This window comes from Pelobates fuscus, chromosome 3, assembly GCF_036172605.1.
Source record: "Pelobates fuscus isolate aPelFus1 chromosome 3, aPelFus1.pri, whole genome shotgun sequence".
Taxonomy (NCBI): domain Eukaryota; kingdom Metazoa; phylum Chordata; class Amphibia; order Anura; family Pelobatidae; genus Pelobates; species Pelobates fuscus.
Window position 1 is genome coordinate 10268503 of NC_086319.1, and position 19793 is coordinate 10288295.

The 19793-nt window shown below is 41.5% G+C and overlaps 1 protein-coding gene across 1 annotated transcript in view; it reads right to left on the reverse strand.

Moving 5' to 3' along the window:
- The window catches only part of ITPR2 (inositol 1,4,5-trisphosphate receptor type 2), a 327302-nt gene that overhangs the window by 132507 nt on the left and 175002 nt on the right, over window positions 1-19793 (reverse strand). The window contains exons 28-31 of the mRNA XM_063446689.1: window positions 18884-19009; window positions 18542-18664; window positions 18191-18391; window positions 5018-5269 (exon numbers count right to left, since the gene is read on the reverse strand). Coding sequence (XP_063302759.1) covers window positions 5018-5269; window positions 18191-18391; window positions 18542-18664; window positions 18884-19009 — 702 coding nt within the window. The remainder of the gene's footprint in view (window positions 1-5017; window positions 5270-18190; window positions 18392-18541; window positions 18665-18883; window positions 19010-19793) is intronic.

Below are 19793 nucleotides of genomic sequence, written 5' to 3' on the forward strand. Positions count from 1 at the left end.
ATTATGTGTCTGTTAGTCCACCCATTGTACAGCGCTACGGAATTTGTTGGCGCTATATAAATAATAAAATAATAATAATAATAATAATAATATGTGTTAGGATTAGGGTTAATATGAGTATGAAGGTTAGGTTGAAGGTAAAGATAGTTATTTGTTTTAGGTTTAGTGTCAATATTGGGGTTAATGCTAGGAGAATAATTCTGTTTAGGTATTTGGGTTAGGTTTACGGTAAAGTTGGGAATAGGGCTAAATTTCCTTTAATTTTAGGACAGCACCACAGCATAGATATCAAATTCTGAGATTAGTGTGAGTTACACTCCTGAGATGCACATGATAACAGTTAAAATAACGAATAATAAAGATGAAGTCACTCAGCATGAAGCACAGGGATTGGAACAAGCTAAGGCATATTATAAATATTTTATATTATCTCCTCACACACAGCAACATGCATGTTTGATCTGAGTGGACAGATTACTCCGGAACTCCGTCACTTACAGGCTTATTTACTAACGTAAGAATTGTCATTACAATTCTAAGTAGATCTTAAACTTAACCCCTTAACCCCTTCAGGACCGGCCTGTTTTTGCGATGTTTGTACGTTAAGGACCAGAGCAGTTTTAACACTTTTGTGGTGTTTGTGTTTAGCTGTAATTTTCCGCTCTCTCATTTACGGTTCCCATACAAGTTATATATTGTTTTTTTCAGGACAAAAGGGGCTTTCTTTACATACCATTATTTGTATTATGTCCAATATTGTATTTAAAAAAAATAATAAAATATGGTGAAAAATTAAAAAAAACAAACATGTTTTTGGACTTTTACTTGAAAAATCTTTTACTTATCTACAAAAGCTAATGAAAAAAACTGCTAAATAGATTCAAAATTTTGTCCCGAGTTTAAAAACACCCAGTGTTTACATGCTTTATTGCTTTTTTTTGCAAGTTATAGGCCTATAAATACAAGTAGGAAATTGCTGTTTCAATATATATATATTTTAAATGTATCAATAGTGACCTTGTAACACCGTTATCTGTCATAAATCCCCGAAACACACCTAACATGTACATATTTTTTTTAAAGTAGACAACCCAGGGTATTCAAAATTGGGTATGTCCAGTTTTTTTTAGTAGCCACTTAGTCACAAACACTGGCCAAAGTTAGCATTTATATTTGTTTGTGTGTTAAAAATGCAAGAAACGCTAACTTTGGCCGGTGTTTGTGACTAAGTGGCTACTAAAAAAGGCTGAACATACCCCATTTGCAATACCTTGGGTTGTCTTCTTTTGCAAATGGTATGCCATCATGGGGCTAATTCTCATTCCTTGGCTACCATACGCTCTCAAAGGCAACCTAACCAATCCGACAAATTTCAATAAAAAAAAAAAAAGTAAAATCAAGCCTTATATTTGACCCTGTAACTTTCACAAACACTATAAAACCTCTACATGTGGGGTACTGTTATACTCAGGAGACTTCGCTGAACACAAATATTAGTGTATCAGAACAGTAAAATGTATCACAGCAATAATATCCTCAGTGAAAGTGCTGTTTGTGTGTGAAAAATGCAAAAAAATTCACTTTCACTGACAATATCATCGCTGTGATATGTTTTACTGTTTTGAAACACTAATATTTGTGTTCAGCGAAGTCTCCCGAGTAAAACAGTACCCCCATGTACAGATTTTAGGGTGTCATAGAAAGTTACAGGGTTAAACACAGTGCTAGCAAATTAAATTATCTGGACTTTCGGCCTGGGTTGGCAGGCAGGTCCCTCAAATTGCAATCATTAAAATTACTTAATTAGGTAAAAATATTACATAAATACACATGTAGAATTTTAATATATATACATATTTATATATTTGACGTCTATGTGTATATTTATGAAATTATTTATGTAATTATGTATATGGACATATGTATATTTCGTATTGTTTTTATTTATTTATTTATACATAGATATATATATCATTACATTCTAAGTATATTTTGATATAAATATATATATATATATATATATATCAAAATACTGTTAGAATAAAATTGCATATATAAATATTTTTTTATAATTATTAAAAATTATTTTTATTTTTTGTTATTTATTTTTATTAACATATTATTTGTATTTTATAATATATATATATACCATATATATAGCAATTATATATATATTGTATATATTCGTGTGTAATTTAAATATAAGTGTATTTTTATATTAATATACGTATATATAAATATAAAAATACACTTAATATGACATTATATATATGATACATATACATATATTATATATAGATATAATACATGTATATATATCATATATATATATATACACATATTATTTATTTATTTTTACACTGATTTTACACTGTTTTTTTTTTTACTTTATTTTTTGGATTTTTCACTTGCAGGGAGACTGCCTGTCAGCACAGACAGTCCCCCTGCAGGCAGATACACAGACACCTATTGCGGTCATGTGATCGAGTGATCACATGGCCGTGGGGTCCTGATCTGCCGAGGGGGGACTGCCGGGCAGACAGGCAGTCCCCCTGGACCGGGTGGAGCACTGATCGCCGCCGTGGGACCGACGGCGATCAGGTAAGTAGCCCCAGACCGTTATGACGGTTCAGGACCGTCAGCGGTCCAAACGCACGTTTTACCGCTGACGGTCCTGAACCGTCAGCGGTCCTGAAGGGGTTAAGGACTGAGCCAAATGTACACGTTGTGATCAAAACAAAATGTAAACAAAACCTGGAATTTGGCTATATGTCTGACCAAACGTAATTCACCTCTTTCATATTAAATGTACCCACACTTATTATATATCATTTTATTCTGGGGAAACGGGGCTTTCATTTAACATCAAATATTTAGCTATGAAACAATTTAATATGAAAAAAATATTTTAGAAAATGGGAGAAAAAAAATTGTAAAACATTTTTTAGTGCTACGTGACATTTTAACTGTGAATGTCATAATACTGTTTGCTTTTACTGCAATAAAACATACATTTGTTTTCAGCGATGTCTCGTGTGTAATACAGTACCCCCTATGTACAGGTTTTATGATGTTTTGGGTAGTTACAGGGTCGAATATAGCATGTTACATTTGTCATTGTTTTCACATTGAAATTCGCCAGATTGGTTACGTTGCCTTTGAGACCGTATGGTAGCCCAGGAATGAGAATTACCCCCATGATGGCATCTCATTAGCAATAGTAGACAACCCAAAGTATTGCAAATAGGGTATGTCCAGTCTTTTTCAGTAGCCAATTAGTCACAAACACTGGCCAAAGTTAGCGTTAATATTTGTTTGAGTGTGAAAAATGCAAAAAATTAATTTGAATGCCAATTTTGGCCAGTGTTTATGACTAAGTGGCTACTAGAAAAAAAGACTGGACATACCCCATTTGCAATACCTTGGGTTGTCTACTATTGCAAATGGTATGCCATCATGGGGGTAATTTTCATTCCTGGGCTACCATACGGTCTCAAAGGCAACGTAACAAATCTGGCAAATGTCAATGTGAAAAAACTGAAACGCAAGCCTTATATTTGAACACAAATATTTAGTAGACAACAGTAAAAAGTTTCACAGCAATAATATTGTGAGTGAAAAATGCAGAAAACTTCACTTTTACTGACAATATCATCGTTGTAATACATTTTACTGTTTTGAAACACGAATATTTGTGTTCAGCGAAGTCTCCCGAGTAAAACAGTACCCCTCATGTACAGGTTTTATGGTGTCTTGGAAAGTTATAGGGTTAAATATAGTGCTAGCAAATTAAATTCCCTGAACTTTCGGCATGGGTTGTCAGGCAGGTCCCGCAAATTGTAATTATTAAAATGACCTAATTATGTAAAAATATTACATAAATATATACGTAGAATTAATATATATATAATTTCATTCTATGTGTATTTTGATATCAATATATATTGATACCAAAGTGTGAGTGTATATATATATATACACAATAAACGTAATGTCCCGCACTCACTGCTCCCGGTCTTGTATGTTGCCCAGGTGCAAACTTCGACCTCCAAATATATAAATCCTTGTTTGAAGTGCACTCATTATTTAAAATCGTGCTGTTTATTCAAAGCATCAAATTTCCAGTAAATGGTGTCAACGTTTCAGTCCTCCAGGGACTTTTCTCAAGACCATATATACATAAATATTTTAATATCACAATACAGTTAGAAAGAAACATATATATATTTTTATTTTTAAATTATTTATTTTGAATTATTTTTATTTATTTTTAACGTATTTACATATTTGTTTATTTTACATTATATATAAATATATATATATATAATTGTAATTATATATATATATATGTAATCAATATCATTCTACGTATATTTTGATATTAATATATATATAATTATATATATTTTAATATTAAAATACACTTAGACTGTATATGTGTGTGTATGTGTAAATGTATATATATATATATATATATATATATACTTAGATCATACATATAATAAATATAAATATAAATATATATATATATATGATCTAAGTACATATTATTTAATTTTTAACTATTCTAAACTTATTTTACATTTTACAGCCAGCAGGGGGACTGGACTGCCTGTCATTCCAGGCAGTCCCTCTGCTGGCAATGCTGTAGATGGCTATGCCGTCCATGTGATCATGAGGTCCTTGCAAGGACCTCACAATCACATGGCCCAGGAGGGCCGGATCGGAAGCAGGGGGACTCCCCGGGATGCCAGGTGAATCCCCCCACCACGATCGACGGCGACGGTGTAATTGAATAGGACGGTGGGGACATTCTATGCCGCCCGCCTGTGTTTAGGACCGGGACGGCATAGAACGCCCGCCGTCATTAAGGGGTTAAGACCAGAATAGCTGAAGTGGAAAGCTTCGAAGCTTCTCCAGTGCGGCTATATCGGTCTACATTTCTAATTTCACTATGAATTCCCAACAATTCTCACTTTGGTAAATAACCCTGTGAATGTTCAGCGTGATGGCGTACCTCGGGAATGCAGTCGTCGTGTGTGACCACCCTCACTATGTCGTCCAGAGGCAGCAGAGAGTTACACTTAATCTCAGTGTATACGTTCTTTCCCTCAGTGCACGCGGCAAGCAGCTCAACCAGGGTGATATGATAGGCCAGCGCGCCACCTTCGTCCGCGCAGTCTCTTTCTGAACACATCATTTGGAGCAGGATGGGAAAGGAAGCGCGATCATTGTAAAATATCAACACGTCTTCCCCTCCATTGATTAGCTGAAAAACAAGCGCACAGATCAGGTCACAATCTGACAGTGTTATTGTGTTCGAAGTGAGAATTCAAAATGTCAAACTCAAGGTCAGAATAGCCACACGGGAAAAACATTTATGCCTCCAGTTTTACTAATGTGGCCTTAAATTTAAAGTCCACTTTGAATTCTCATTTTAGTAAGTAGCCCTGTGAGTATTCCTTTATACTATCACAATAACACACCTAACCTGGCTTACTAGAGTATCTCATACTCCACGTGTATTTAATACCCGCACGAACACTTACTGCAGTATTTAATACCCACGTGGACACTTGCTGCAGTATTTAATACCCACGTGGACACTTACTGCAGTATTTAATACCCACGTGAGCACTTACTGCTGTAGTTAATACCCACATGAACACTTACTGCAGTATTTAATACCCACATGAACACTTGCTGCAGTATTTAATACCCACGTGGACACTTGCTGCAGTATTTAATACCCACGTGGACACTTGCTGCAGTATTTAATACCCACGTGGACACTTGCTGCAGTATTTAATACCCACGTGGACACTTGCTGCAGTATTTAATACCCACGTGGACACTTACTGCAGTATTTAATACCCACATAAACACTTACTGCAGTATTTAATACCCACGTGGACACTTACTGCAGTAGTTAATACCCACATGAACACTTACTGCAGTATTTAATACCCACGTGAGCACTTACTGCTGTAGTTAATACCCACATGAACACTTACTGAAGTATTTAATACCCACATGAACACTTGCTGCAGTATTTAATACCCACGTGGACACTTGCTGCAGTATTTAATACCCACGTGGACACTTGCTGCAGTATTTAATACCCACGTGGACACTTGCTGCAGTATTTAATACCCACGTGGACACTTGCTGCAGTATTTAATACCCACGTGGACACTTACTGCAGTATTTAATACCCACGTGGACACTTGCTGCAGTATTTAATACCCACGTGAGCACTTACTGCTGTAGTTAATACCCACATGAACACTTACTGAAGTATTTAATACCCACATGAACACTTGCTGCAGTATTTAATACCCACGTGGACACTTGCTGCAGTATTTAATACCCACGTGGACACTTGCTGCAGTATTTAATACCCACGTGGACACTTGCTGCAGTATTTAATACCCACGTGGACACTTGCTGCAGTATTTAATACCCACGTGGACACTTGCTGCAGTATTTAATACCCACGTGGACACTTGCTGCAGTATTTAATACCCACGTGGACACTTGCTGCAGTATTTAATACCCACGTGGACACTTGCTGCAGTATTTAATACCCACGTGGACACTTACTGCAGTATTTAATACCCACATAAACACTTACTGCAGTATTTAATACCCACGTGGACACTTACTGCAGTAGTTAATACCCACATGAACACTTACTGCAGTATTTAATACCCACGTGAGCACTTACTGCTGTAGTTAATACCCACATGAACACTTACTGAAGTATTTAATACCCACATGAACACTTGCTGCAGTATTTAATACCCACGTGGACACTTGCTGCAGTATTTAATACCCACGTGGACACTTGCTGCAGTATTTAATACCCACATAAACACTTACTGCAGTATTTAATACCCACGTGGACACTTACTGCAGTAGTTAATACCCACATGAACACTTACTGCAGTATTTAATACCCACGTGAGCACTTACTGCTGTAGTTAATACCCACATGAACACTTACTGAAGTATTTAATACCCACGTGGACACTTGCTGCAGTATTTAATACCCACGTGGACACTTGCTGCAGTATTTAATACCCACGTGGACACTTGCTGCAGTATTTAATACCCACGTGGACACTTGCTGCAGTATTTAATACCCACGTGGACACTTGCTGCAGTATTTAATACCCACGTGGACACTTACTGCAGTATTTAATACCCACGTGGACACTTGCTGCAGTATTTAATACCCACGTGGACACTTGCTGCAGTATTTAATACCCACGTGGACACTTGCTGCAGTATTTAATACCCACGTGGACACTTGCTGCAGTATTTAATACCCACGTGGACACTTACTGCAGTATTTAATACCCACGTGGACACTTGCTGCAGTATTTAATACCCACGTGGACACTTGCTGCAGTATTAGTACCACGATAAGCCGTGCTGGAGTGCAGTGCTATAGGATGCTTTGACTCAATATGTAACTTTCTACATTCTGATAAGTTTTGAAAACATTTCTATATACATTAATATTTAAATGGATTGACATACATTTTAACTCACATTTTATAAAAAAAAAAAAAAAAAACAACACAAATATTTTCTGCATAATTAATTGGTGAATTGATATAAATATACTGAATATTGCTGCCAGTTTTAGGCCACAATGTTTGAGCATATCATGAAAAAAAGCAATTCTACGCTTCCAGTGAAAAAAGAAAAAGTGTTTTAAAGAATGGAAATAAAAGAATCCCAAACACTCTTTGCAAGTAGCACCCACATACTTTGCAAATTCCTTTCACCCTCAAACAAGAATTGAGAGACGGAATAGGGCTGACGGCAAACAGACAAAGCGCCATTAGAAACCGAATGCTTGCGATTGTTATGCAGATTAAAGTCTCCTAATAGTTAAAGGACGCGTAAGAAATGAAAAGGTTGGGAGCGAATTGAAAGCACAATAAAGGTTAGCCCTGTAAGTAGATTCATTCCATTATTCCTCGAAAAAGTTACAATCTCCTTATCGTCACTGACTGAATTTTTGTTCACTGACTCAACTCATTAGCTTGATTTTTACTGTCTTTTGTCTACATCTTCGACAAAAACGTCCGCTTTGGCAGGCAGGAGAAAATGGCACTTCACTTTTAATCTTTAAAAAGAGGGTAGTACTGGGAAGAAAATTAGTTAGAATAACTGTACGTGATACTCGGTGTCATATGTCAGTCATCTTAATTGCTAGGAGAGGGATTGGAAGCATTATGTCAAAATGGCTGAGTACAGCCTGTCATTCAGAGGACGGGACCGAGAGAACTGTTCGCAAAGAAAGTTAGGAGTTTGGCATTTTTAGACATCTCTACGATCCGCTGAGAAGCTATAAAATTCACTTAATCACAAGAAGAATAATTACTTCTTAGTACATTGGAGAGGAATATTACGGCGATTAGACAATGGCGCTTAACCCTGCTTTGCCTTAAAGTATCACGTTAAAGTCCCATGAGGTTTTTTTTTTACAGGATCTGAAGCATCTAAGTTATTGTTCAGAAAGTCTTAATCTGCAACGTAATAAGACACGTGCAACGTATTATAAAAAGCACAGCGTCTTTATTGTGTAGACTGTTGCAAAGGATTCCTCCCTAACTGTTGGGCCCAAACCCCTCTGTTTCTCCTTTCTCTCCTAATGTTCCTCTGTTTAGGAGCTCCATATTGTTGGCTCCGCAGCAATAATACTCCCAGTAATGTGTCTGTGTGTATAACAGAGCTCCACAGCAATAATACTCCCAGTAATGTGTCTGAGTGTATAACAGAGCTCCACAGCAATAATACTCCCAGTAATGTGTCTGAGTGTATTACAGAGCTCCACAGCAATAATACTCCCAGTAATGTGTCTGAGTGTATAACCGAGCTCCATAGCAATAATACTCCCAGTAATGTGTCTGAGTGTATAACAGAGCTCGACAGCAATAATACTCCCAGTAATGTGCCTGAGTGTATAACAGAGCTCCATAGCAATAACACTCCCAGTAATGTGTCTGAGTGTATAACAGAGCTCCACAGCAATAATACTCCCAGTAATGTGTCTGAGTGTATAACAGAGCTCCACAGCAATAATACTCCCAGTAATGTGTCTGAGTGTATAACAGAGCTCCACAGCAATAATACTCCCAGTAATGTGTCTGAGTGTATACCAGAGCCCCACAGTAATAATACTCCCAGTAATGTGTCTGAGTGTATAACAGAGCTCCACAGCAATAATACTCCCAGTAATCTGTCTGAGTGTATACCAGAGCCCCACAGTAATAATACTCCCAGTAATGGGTCTGAGTGTATAACAGAACTCCACAGTAATAATACTCCCAGTAATGTGTCTGAGTGTATAACAGAGCTCCACAGCAATAATACTCCCAGTAATGTGTCTGAGTGTATAACAGAGCTCCACAGTAATGATACTCCCAGTAATGGGTCTGAGTGTATAACAGAACTCCACAGCAATAATACTCCCAGTAATGTGTCTGAGTGTATAGCAGAACGTCACAGCAATAATACTCCCAGTAATGTGTCTGAGTGTATAACAGAGCTCCACAGCAATAATACTCCCAGTAATGTGTCTGAGTGTATAACAGAGCCCCACAGTAATAATACTCCCAGTAATGGGTCTGAGTGTATAACAGAACTCCACAGCAATAATACTCCCAGTAATGTGTCTGAGTGTATAGCAGAACTTCACAGCAATAATACTCCCAGTAATGTGTCTGAGTGTATAACAGAGCCCCACAGTAATAATACTCCCAGTAATGGGTCTGAGTGTATAACAGAACTCCACAGCAATAATACTCCCAGTAATGTGTCTGAGTGTATAGCAGAACTTCACAGCAATAATACTCCCAGTAATGTGTCTGAGTGTATAACAGAGCCCCACAGTAATAATACTCCCAGTAATGTGTCTGAGCGTATAACAGAGCTCCACAGCAATAATACTCCCAGTAATGTGTCTAAGGGTATAACAGAGCTCCATAGCAATAATACTCCCAGTAATGTGTCTGAGTGTATAACAGAGCTCCACAGCAATAATACTCCCAGTAATGTGTCTGAGTGTATAACAGAGCTCCACAGCAATAATACTCCCAGTAATGTGTCTGAGTGTATAACCGAGCTCCACAGCAACCTTTATTTTAGACCTGTAACCATTAGTGTCGTTAAGAAACACCTTAATAATCTAAAAATGAAAAACCAGTCTGGACCTGATCAAATCCCAGCAATGATGTTGAAGCTCAGTGTGCCAGCAATTACTAAACCTGTCACAACCCTAATTAACGAATCCTTGGTGTCTGGATAAATACCCACACTTTGGAAGACTGCAAGAGTAGTGCCTATCCATAAAAGTGGTGACACTACTTTGGTTTCCAACTATCGCCCAATATCATTGCTCCCAGTATTGTCAAAAATCTTAGGAAAGATGGGGCGGAGCCTAGCAGCACAACTGAATAGACGCCATTTCTACAGCTCCGTGCGCTGAAACATTAATCCACTCGATATCTCAAACATCCTGACGACAACTAAAGAAATAAGGTCAGATCTTACCGTAGCGTACTGCCCTGAACCTGCCGATGCCTTTTTTACTGACCCCGGGCAAAAAAACTCCGACCCGCGGCACTAAGGCCTACCGCGCTATCCGACACGCTCCAGCAGCCTGCGGAGGCCCACTAGACTGGGACGACCCCGACTACCTGCACCTGTTAACCGGCAACATGGGGAGAAAAACCCAAAGGCCGACTGCATCCACGGCCAAGCCGCAACAAGACATAAATCACATGCTGCAACAACCGCCGTCGGCGAAAACTCCGACGATAAGGGCGACAGCATCCACCCGAGAGCCCTCACCAGTAAGGGAAGACTGCGGGACCATAAGTCAAAGCCCGATGCCGACGGATAGAGGGGCACCAAGCCAAATGTTAGCAGAAGCACCGGCGACCAAACGGGAGATACAAGAAATGCTCACGGGACTTCAAGACAACCTCAGGTTGATGTGGGAGGCGGACCTGGCGGTTCTCAAAACGGAGGTGCAAGCGGTAAAGGGACGCACGCAAGCCACCGAACATAATGTAACAGACTTGCAGAAAGGCCTCAAGGAATTGAGCGACAGGGTACTACACATCCAGACTCAACAAACTGAAACGAATAAGCAGTTACTAATATTGGACGACAGATGCAGGAGGAAGAATATAAAACTGCGGGGGGTAGCAGAAACCGTACCCCTTGAAGAACTACCGCACTTCATAAGGAGGTTAGTGGCATCACTACTCTCAGCCAGAGAGGCTAAATATTTCTCCTTCGATGGGGCATATAGAATTGCCAAATCTCCTAAAGCCCCTGCAAATGCACCACGAGACATCATCCTTAGGTGTCAATCGATGTCCAACAAATTAACCCTGCTGGCAGCTATGAAAGGGAAGACACCTTACGACTTTGAGAACTGTACACTATCATTTTTTCAAGATCTCAGCAGAGCCACATTACAGTGGCGCAAAGCCATGCAACCCCTCACACAAGTATTGCGGAAGGCAGGACTAACGTACAGATGGGCGACACCGCAAACCCTATGGATTAACAAAGGGGGAAAGTACTATAAAGCCACAGACCCAGCAGATACTCCCGCGCTCCTGGCGGCCTTGGACCTACAACCACAACGGGGCTCAGCTCAAGACCCACAGGACACACAGCTCCTCTCAGACACTGACTCTGACAAGTCTTCTTCCGAAAATAGGGGCGCAAGGAGACCAAAGACCTGAACAGGCAGACGTTCCAAAGTGTCCCAAACAGCAGAGACATTTCTGAGACTTTTCTTAACCTAAAGTTATGCAATGTTTAACGTTTACTATTTAATGGTTTGCTCTTTCAACTTACTCTAATGTACGTCAATACATAGTTACATGTTCACATAATTCATCCGAGCGACCCAAAGGGCACACACAGCGCACACACTGAGCTCGAGACGCCTCCCCCCCCCCCCCCCCCCCCTACTAGCCACGCCAGGGAGGGACTGGATAGAGGTCAGAGGAATACACATAGTCGAGGACCACACAATAGCGACCACCACGTAAGGCCGGCCTCACTGGTGAATCAACAACCGACCCTCCTCATACTATTAAAGTGATCCAGAACCCGCATGCCTCGCTGGTCTTTAACTCCCGAGATATATCACATAGAGGGGGCACACATATTTAAATCCAACTAGTGCTAAAATCGATACAACACGACAGACCACCAAAAACCACAAAACGTGCAACATACCAACTAGACACCACAACTTGTGATGCTATACACATTGTTTACCGCTGTACTTATCTGTGTACAATACTTGTATCAAATGATTCGAAGCAATGTATACCTTTCATGCAACTTGCACCAAAAATAAAGAATTTAAAAAAAAAAATAAAAATCTTAGGAAAATGGGTCCATATGCAACTATGTATTACCAACAATCTAACTATCTGACCCCTGATCAATTGGGTTTTCGCCCGAATCACTCCACTACAACTGCCCTCTTAAAAGTTTGCAATGACATCCAAACTGGCATGGAATAAGGAGACCTAACTGGAGCTATACTTGATTTTGCAAAGGCCTTTGACACAGTAGACCACGACATTCTACTGCACAAACTCAAAAACTCAGGTATTGTGATCGTCTGCTAACCTGGTTTCGATCATATGTATCGGATCATTAACAATATGTGTCAATTTCTGACAGCGACTCCCTCCCTCTCCCAGTATTGGGGGGGGAGGAGGTTATTATATTGGGGGGGGGGGGGGGGAGGTTATTATATTGGGGGGAGGAGGTTATTATATTGGGGGGAGGAGGTTATTATATTGGGGGGGGGGGAGGAGGTTATTATATTCATAACCTCCTCCCCCCTCAATATAATAACCTCTCCCCCCCCATTATAATAACCCCCCCCCATATAATAACCTCCTCCCCCCCAATATAATAACCTCCTCCCCCCCCAATATAATAACCTCCTCCCCCCACTCCGCACGTTCTAAATTACATTTTAGTTGTTATTAAATGTTATTAGTAATAAGCCTGCCCCTGGCCACACGCCCCTGAAATTAAAGTGTCCCTTTTTTCCATGTCAATGTTGGTAGATGTCCATCTCCGCATGACATCAGCAGACACGCTGACGAAGACGGAGGCAAAGCAGGTGACTGCTGCCGAGGTGTCTCTGCGCTGGAAACGAGGTAAGTAATCCTTATTAAACTTACAGGGGGAGCTTGACAGAGAGAACTTATGGTTCTGGTAAAATGATTGTTATTTTCTGGACTACATGTTCCCCAGATATTTGCAGAATGGCTGAATTGGCCTTTTTTTATTCTCTCTTTATAACAGATACCTTCAGAGAATAATATAACTTGTCATTTGCTAATCACAAGGTGATTGGTATCATTTTCCAGTTTGTATGAACAATAAAACAATAGCATTATGTGCACAGTGCTGGGTGCATTAAGGTAGCAGCAATCCGCAGCCCCAGGTCAGCCTCGCAGAGTTCGGCCGTACTCAGGTAAATCGGTGGGCGTACAATGGTACTTCTCAATGCTGTCAACTCCAGTGAGTGAGCAACTCATTACCCGAGCCACCACATTACCCGAGCCACCACAGTGCTGCATATAGTAACAAGTCAGCAAAACAATATCAAGTAAATGGTTGGGCTGGTGATTGTGGCGGACTGCCTGGTACCCCGAATGGGTACCTCCGCCAACACGCTACCTAGCTATCGCCGGGACACCATCAGCACTTCAGCCCCTAGCCGCCGCAGCTTGGCTAGGGTCTCGCCATTGCTTCCCACCCTGAAGCAGGGCCCTGGATCCAGCTTCCAGTGATCAAAGCTCTCGTACATTGAGTATAGCTCTATGGTGATTATAGTATTCCCCCAACACATTAGTCGAGACCGAATGCTGGGAGTAGATCTGTTTAATGCAGGCAAGCACTCTCAATTTATACACACAGATTGGATTTTCCATCAAAGTAAACTTTTGACCGACCGCACACGTGGCTTCTGCCCAAATAGTCCCATAAGAAAAGGGGGTAGCGGTCAGTCACTTTCAGCAGTCCAACACCGAATGAAATACCGAACTGATCCTCTGACTCCTAGGTGTTCGCCTAGTTCATTAAAAATAATCCCACCTAACAGCGCTCTCCTGACATGTATATAAAAGAAGCAGGCGGTCGTTTAAGTTCAGCGGTGTTTGCGAGTTTGGACAAGTTGGCTGCCAACTCAGTTCCCACGTGTTCGTGCATACGAACGACTGCCACCCAGCCGAATACTTAGGATACATAGTGTGAAAACGATGATGGAGGTGTCAGGAGAGGTTCCCGAACAGAAAAGGGAAAACACACAAATCAAATCGTTTATGGGTCGGTTACATGCCCAATAGTCCTTGAGCAGGAGGCTAGCCAACAGGCTCCTTCAGGAGCTCGTGGCATAGGCACATTTGCAACAGTGATAAATTCAGTTACGCTCCGTTTTGGAACGTACGATTACCAAGGAAATAACAGGTATTACCTGGTCAGTTATAGCTGCAAACAGCAACACTTCATCATTATTTACAGCTATAATCCATATAGGTCTGTGAGAACTTAGCAAATTATAAGAAAGGCCCAATCGTGTCTCTCCAAAATTGATCAATCAATTAATTAATCAATTGAAGGGTCCCCCAGGACCAGAATAAAAATAAACCAGCAGAGGTCTGGTCATTGGACATGCCCCGTCTTCTGAGTCCTTATAGTTATTACATGATGGTATGATATGATAGCTAATATATGATATTTGTGCAACATTAGGGCTGGAGTTGCCTCGTCTCCTTGGCCAATAAAGGGGGCATCAAGCATCTACTGCAGCCCCTCTGCCCCCGGAAATGTCTTACTAACAGTGATAGAGGGCCAAAGAATATATATTAGAAGGCCTTTTAGGGCTCCAAGAGCGTGTGCATACCTTTAAATGGCAAACTTTCCTATAACTATTCTTTTCTATAACTTATTTAATGCTGGGAACGCTCAGTGGGCTAATGCATCATCAGTAGAATCTGTTCAAATCGCAAGTTCAATCCCATCATGGCTGACTCAGCCCTTCATCCTTCCGACTGTAGATAAAATGAGTACCATTAAATTGGGCAATAGTAACAACCCCTTGAAAAGTTTTGTATGTGAAGAATGTGGTCTCTTTTTTCATTTTGCAAAAAGTAGAGATTTCAATAGACCTGGTTACACTCGCCTGGCTGTTAAAGGACCACTATAGGCACCCAGACCACTTCAGCTCAATGAAGTGGTCTGGGTGCCAGGTCCATCTAGGATTAACCCTTTTTTTCTATAAACATAGCAGTTTCAGAGAAACTGCTATGTTTACTTTAGGGTTAATCCAGCCTATATTGGCTGTCTCACTGACAGCCGCTAGAGGCGTTTCTGCGCTTCTCACTGTGATTTTCACAGTGAGAAGACGCCAGCCTCCATAGGAAAGCATTGAGAAATGCTTTCCTATCGACTGACTGAATGCGCGCGTGGCTCTTGCCGCGTATGCGCATTCAGACGATGACGTCGGAAGGAGGAGGAGAGTCCCCAGCGCCGAGGGAGCCCGGCGCTGGAGAAAGGTAAGTGTTTAACTCCTTCCTACCCCTAGAGCCCGGCGGGAGTGGGACCCTGAGGGTGGGGGGACTTATTAACACTATAGAGCAAGGAAAGCGAGTTTGTTTTTGTGGCACTATAGTGGTCCTTTAATCAGACAACAGGTAAGGTTTCTTAGTGGTTTGTTTAGCTCAGTGGAACTAAACTCAAGAGGCAGCAATTGCCCAGAGTACCTGCCTTGAAAAGACTTCTCATTGTGCTGCATTGGGAAGTCTGTGATTGGACAGCCACAGAAAGTCTGGGCGGGGTTAGAAGGGGAGGGCTTGCAAAGGCAGCAGACAAGAGATCTGCAGGTTTTGCAACTTGGTTTTATATCTAACCCAATGAAAAAATGCACAATTAAATGCATGCAAGTTTTTATCTGGGGTATATCTACTAAACAGTGATTTGTATTTATTTTGTATTTGGGCAGTGGAGTGTCCCTTTAATTAGACAGACATAGCTTGCCTAGTGAGACTCTATGTCGGGTTTAAGCCACACTGCATCAGAAGAAGATTCAGCCAAATATTCCAAAACACAATACAGAGGGATGAGCAAAGCTTTGGTGATTCTGGTTCATGGCATCATATCCTAGCGTCTCTAATACAGAAAGACAACGGAAACTGTCCCATCCACAGAAATGGGAACATGAGAAAGCTATGAATATGCCCACAGAAATATTAGAAAGCCGGTTTATGGGAATGATAATTACACCTAGGGCCAACTTGAAATAACCTGGATTACACAAACAAATAAATACAAAATGATCAATTGCAACGTCCATGGCTTTCATTTTCTAATCCCAGGTCAGTACCTGCACTCCAGGGTGCTATGAGTAATGAATATAATTAACATTTCTCTTGGACTTCACAGAAAAAGCTTTTTCCCCCCCTATGCCTGTAACCTGGTCTAAACCATGCAGGAGTCCGGAGAATGGTGATTTACAGGTATCTGTCTTCAATATAATTACTGGTAGTGACAATACACGCAGACATGATTAATATATCAATTCTGAGTGCTGGAGTTTGCTCTATTATAAATCATACGGGCACTGCATATTACAAGTTAATCAGTCCAATATTCCAGGCATATTTATCACCCCTTTTGCACGGTTAATTATTACACAGAGTCTGGCAGTTTGTACTGTGAGTAACAGTTTGCAGATACAGAAAAAATAATAGATTAAAAAATTGCACAAAAGTAAAATCAGATCATTCTGTTTAACACGCCTATAGTGCGCCGTGTAACCTTATCTAATGGCAATTAAATATCACACACCGGTTCTCTCTGATAGGCCGAGCAGTATCAAACCGTGCAAGGAGAGTTCCAGCACAGCGAGGACAGAGACATTGAAGGGGGCATGGAAGCACAGTGAGGACAGAGGATTTGAGAGTGGGCAGGAAGGCACAGTGAGGGCAGAGACATTGAGAGTGGGCATGGAGGCATAGTGAGGGCAGAACCATTGAGGGTGGGCATGGAAGCACAGTAAGGGCAGAGATATTGAGGGGCGCATGGGGGCACAGTGAGAGCAGAGACCTTGAGAGTGGGCATGGAGGCACAGTGAGGGGAGAGAGGTTAAAGGTGGGCATTGAGGCACAGTGAGAGCAGAGACCTTGAGAGTGGGCATGGAGGCACAGTGAGGGGAGAGAGGTTAAAGGTGGGCATTGAGGCACAGTGAGGGCAGCGACATTGAGAGTGGGCATGGAGGCACAGTGAGGGCAGAGACATTTAGAGTGGGCATGGAGGCATAGTGAGGGCAGAGACATTGAGGGTGGGCATGGAGGCACAGTAAGGGCAGAGATATTGAGGGGCGCATGGAGGCACAGAGAGGGCAGGGAGGTTAAAGGTGGGCATTGAGGCACAGTGAGGGCAGCGACATTGAGAGTGGGCATGGAGGCACAGTGAGGGCAGCGACATTGAGAGTGGGCATGGAGGCACAGTGAGGGCAGAGACATTGAGAGTGGGCATGGAGGCACAGTGAGGGCAGAGACATTGAGAGTGGCATGGAAGCACAGTGAGGGCAGAGACATTGAGGGGGGCATGGAGGCACAGTGAGGGCAGGGAGGTTAAAGGTGGGCATGGAGGCACAGTGAGGGCAGAGACATTGAGAGTGGGCATGGAGGCACAGTGAGGGCAGATACATTGAGGGGGGCATGGAGGCACAGAGAGGGCAGAGACATTGAGGGGGCATGGAGGCACAGTGAGGGCAGAGGCATTGAGGGGGGCATGGTGGCACAGTGAGGGCAGGGAGGTTAAAGGTGGGCATGGATGCACAGTGAGGGCAGAGACATTGAGAGTGGGCATGGAGGCACAGTGAGGGCAGAGACATTGAGTGGGGCATGGAAGCACAGTGAGGGCAGAGGCATTGAGGGTGGGCATGGAGGCACAGTGAGGGCAGAGGCATTGAGGGTGGGCATGGAGGCACATTGAGGGTGGGCATGGAGGCACAGTGTGGACAGAGGCATTGAGGGTGGGCATGGAGGCACAGTGAGTAGAAGAGAGGACACAGTTCCCCCTCCCCAGTGATCATGGCCCAATCAACAACGCTTACCTCAGTCATCACAACATCTTGACACTTCTTTACGTACTTCCCGTCCGCTTTCACAATGGTCTGTAAGAAGCGCAGGTATTCCACGTGCCTGCCATGGGTCTCTATGCAGTGCACGAAATGTTGCACAACGCGGTCGCTGATCTCGTTGCACAGGTGGTAATTGTTAATAAAGATATTGCGCATGGTCTCGGCTTCCAGGAGCTGAAAGTAAAAGTTTCATTTTTTGATAAAGTCTGTGGTTGAAACATTTACCATTATTTTTGCCGTACAGAAGCCCACAGAGAGTCACGCTGATTACGTTTGGCAGATTTCTATGTAAACATGAGATGAGGGACTTTAGAAATCACTTACCCCCGGGGTCAGAAAGAGATTGAGGTTTTTATGAAGAAGGATCTGATTTTGAGGGTTGCCACGGCAGAAGTTCTGTAAGAATACGTGGGCCAGGGTCATAATTTCGTTCATTTTTTCGTCCGTCTATAGGAAATGAATAGTGACGTCTTAATGGATAAACATATTAACAGCAGCATCGTGTACGTACCATTATAGGGATCTTTTCATTTGGTTACACAGGGTTAAACGGGGAACTCATTGTGACATCCACCACCCCCCATTATAGATTTAAAGGGAAGCTGTCACTTCATCCGTTAAATGACAGATTAGTACGGCAGGTTATTATAAGGCCCCCACACTGACCTTTTCATATGGGATCTGAAGTAGATCCAGAACCACGGAATGGGCCCCCATATTTTTCAGAAGCCGCTGCTGTTGGTTTCGCCCTTTTTTACTCAGCGCACACAACTTACTGAGTCTGATCAAAATCTGAAAAACACACAAAAAAATGCATTGGAATAGGGATATAAAGCAGAAAATTATTTAATCTCAGGCTCTCACCAGTCACTAATACACATGATGCCCAAAAGGCGACTTGGTGTGATGTGAAATGTGATTAATTAAATCTTAACGCGTTATCCCCCATAATTCATATCAGGAATTCCGAAGACAAAATCACATGTAAAATAAATCAGCCTTAAAAGTCTTCTTTAATTAACTGAACACGGTGTGGGTGAAATACGGCCCAGAAATAGTCTGTTTATTATAATGTATCTAAAGTGGAGCAATTGGCTGGAACAGTCCAATGGTTTCCATGGTGACTGCTCCACGTTAGAACATTGCTCCAAAACTGCTCTTCATTAATACAAATGTGTGTTTCCCCCTAAAATGTTATGAAAAACATGTTCCAGGTCGCTTATAATAAAATACTGTGTTATTTCGGTTAATGTCAGGTTTGACAATAATTCCTGTGACCGTGATTTAAAACAGTCAGCATTTTATATCTGGTTGTAAACAGTCGCTAACCATTGAATTCTAATACACCATTAGTAAAATTCTCTCTCTCTCTCTCTAACAGGTTGTCTTCTGTGCTCTCTATAGCAAGCTTACAGTGAGTCACCATTGTAGGTGTCAGAATTCAGAATAAGTCGGCCGTGTCTGAAATGAATTCTCTGTGACGTCATCAAAACGCAGTTTCAGACAGGACTTGATGCTTTTCTAGGTAAGGCACGTTTAATCACAGATTTCAAACTTTCCATTTGGAGGGGTTTCA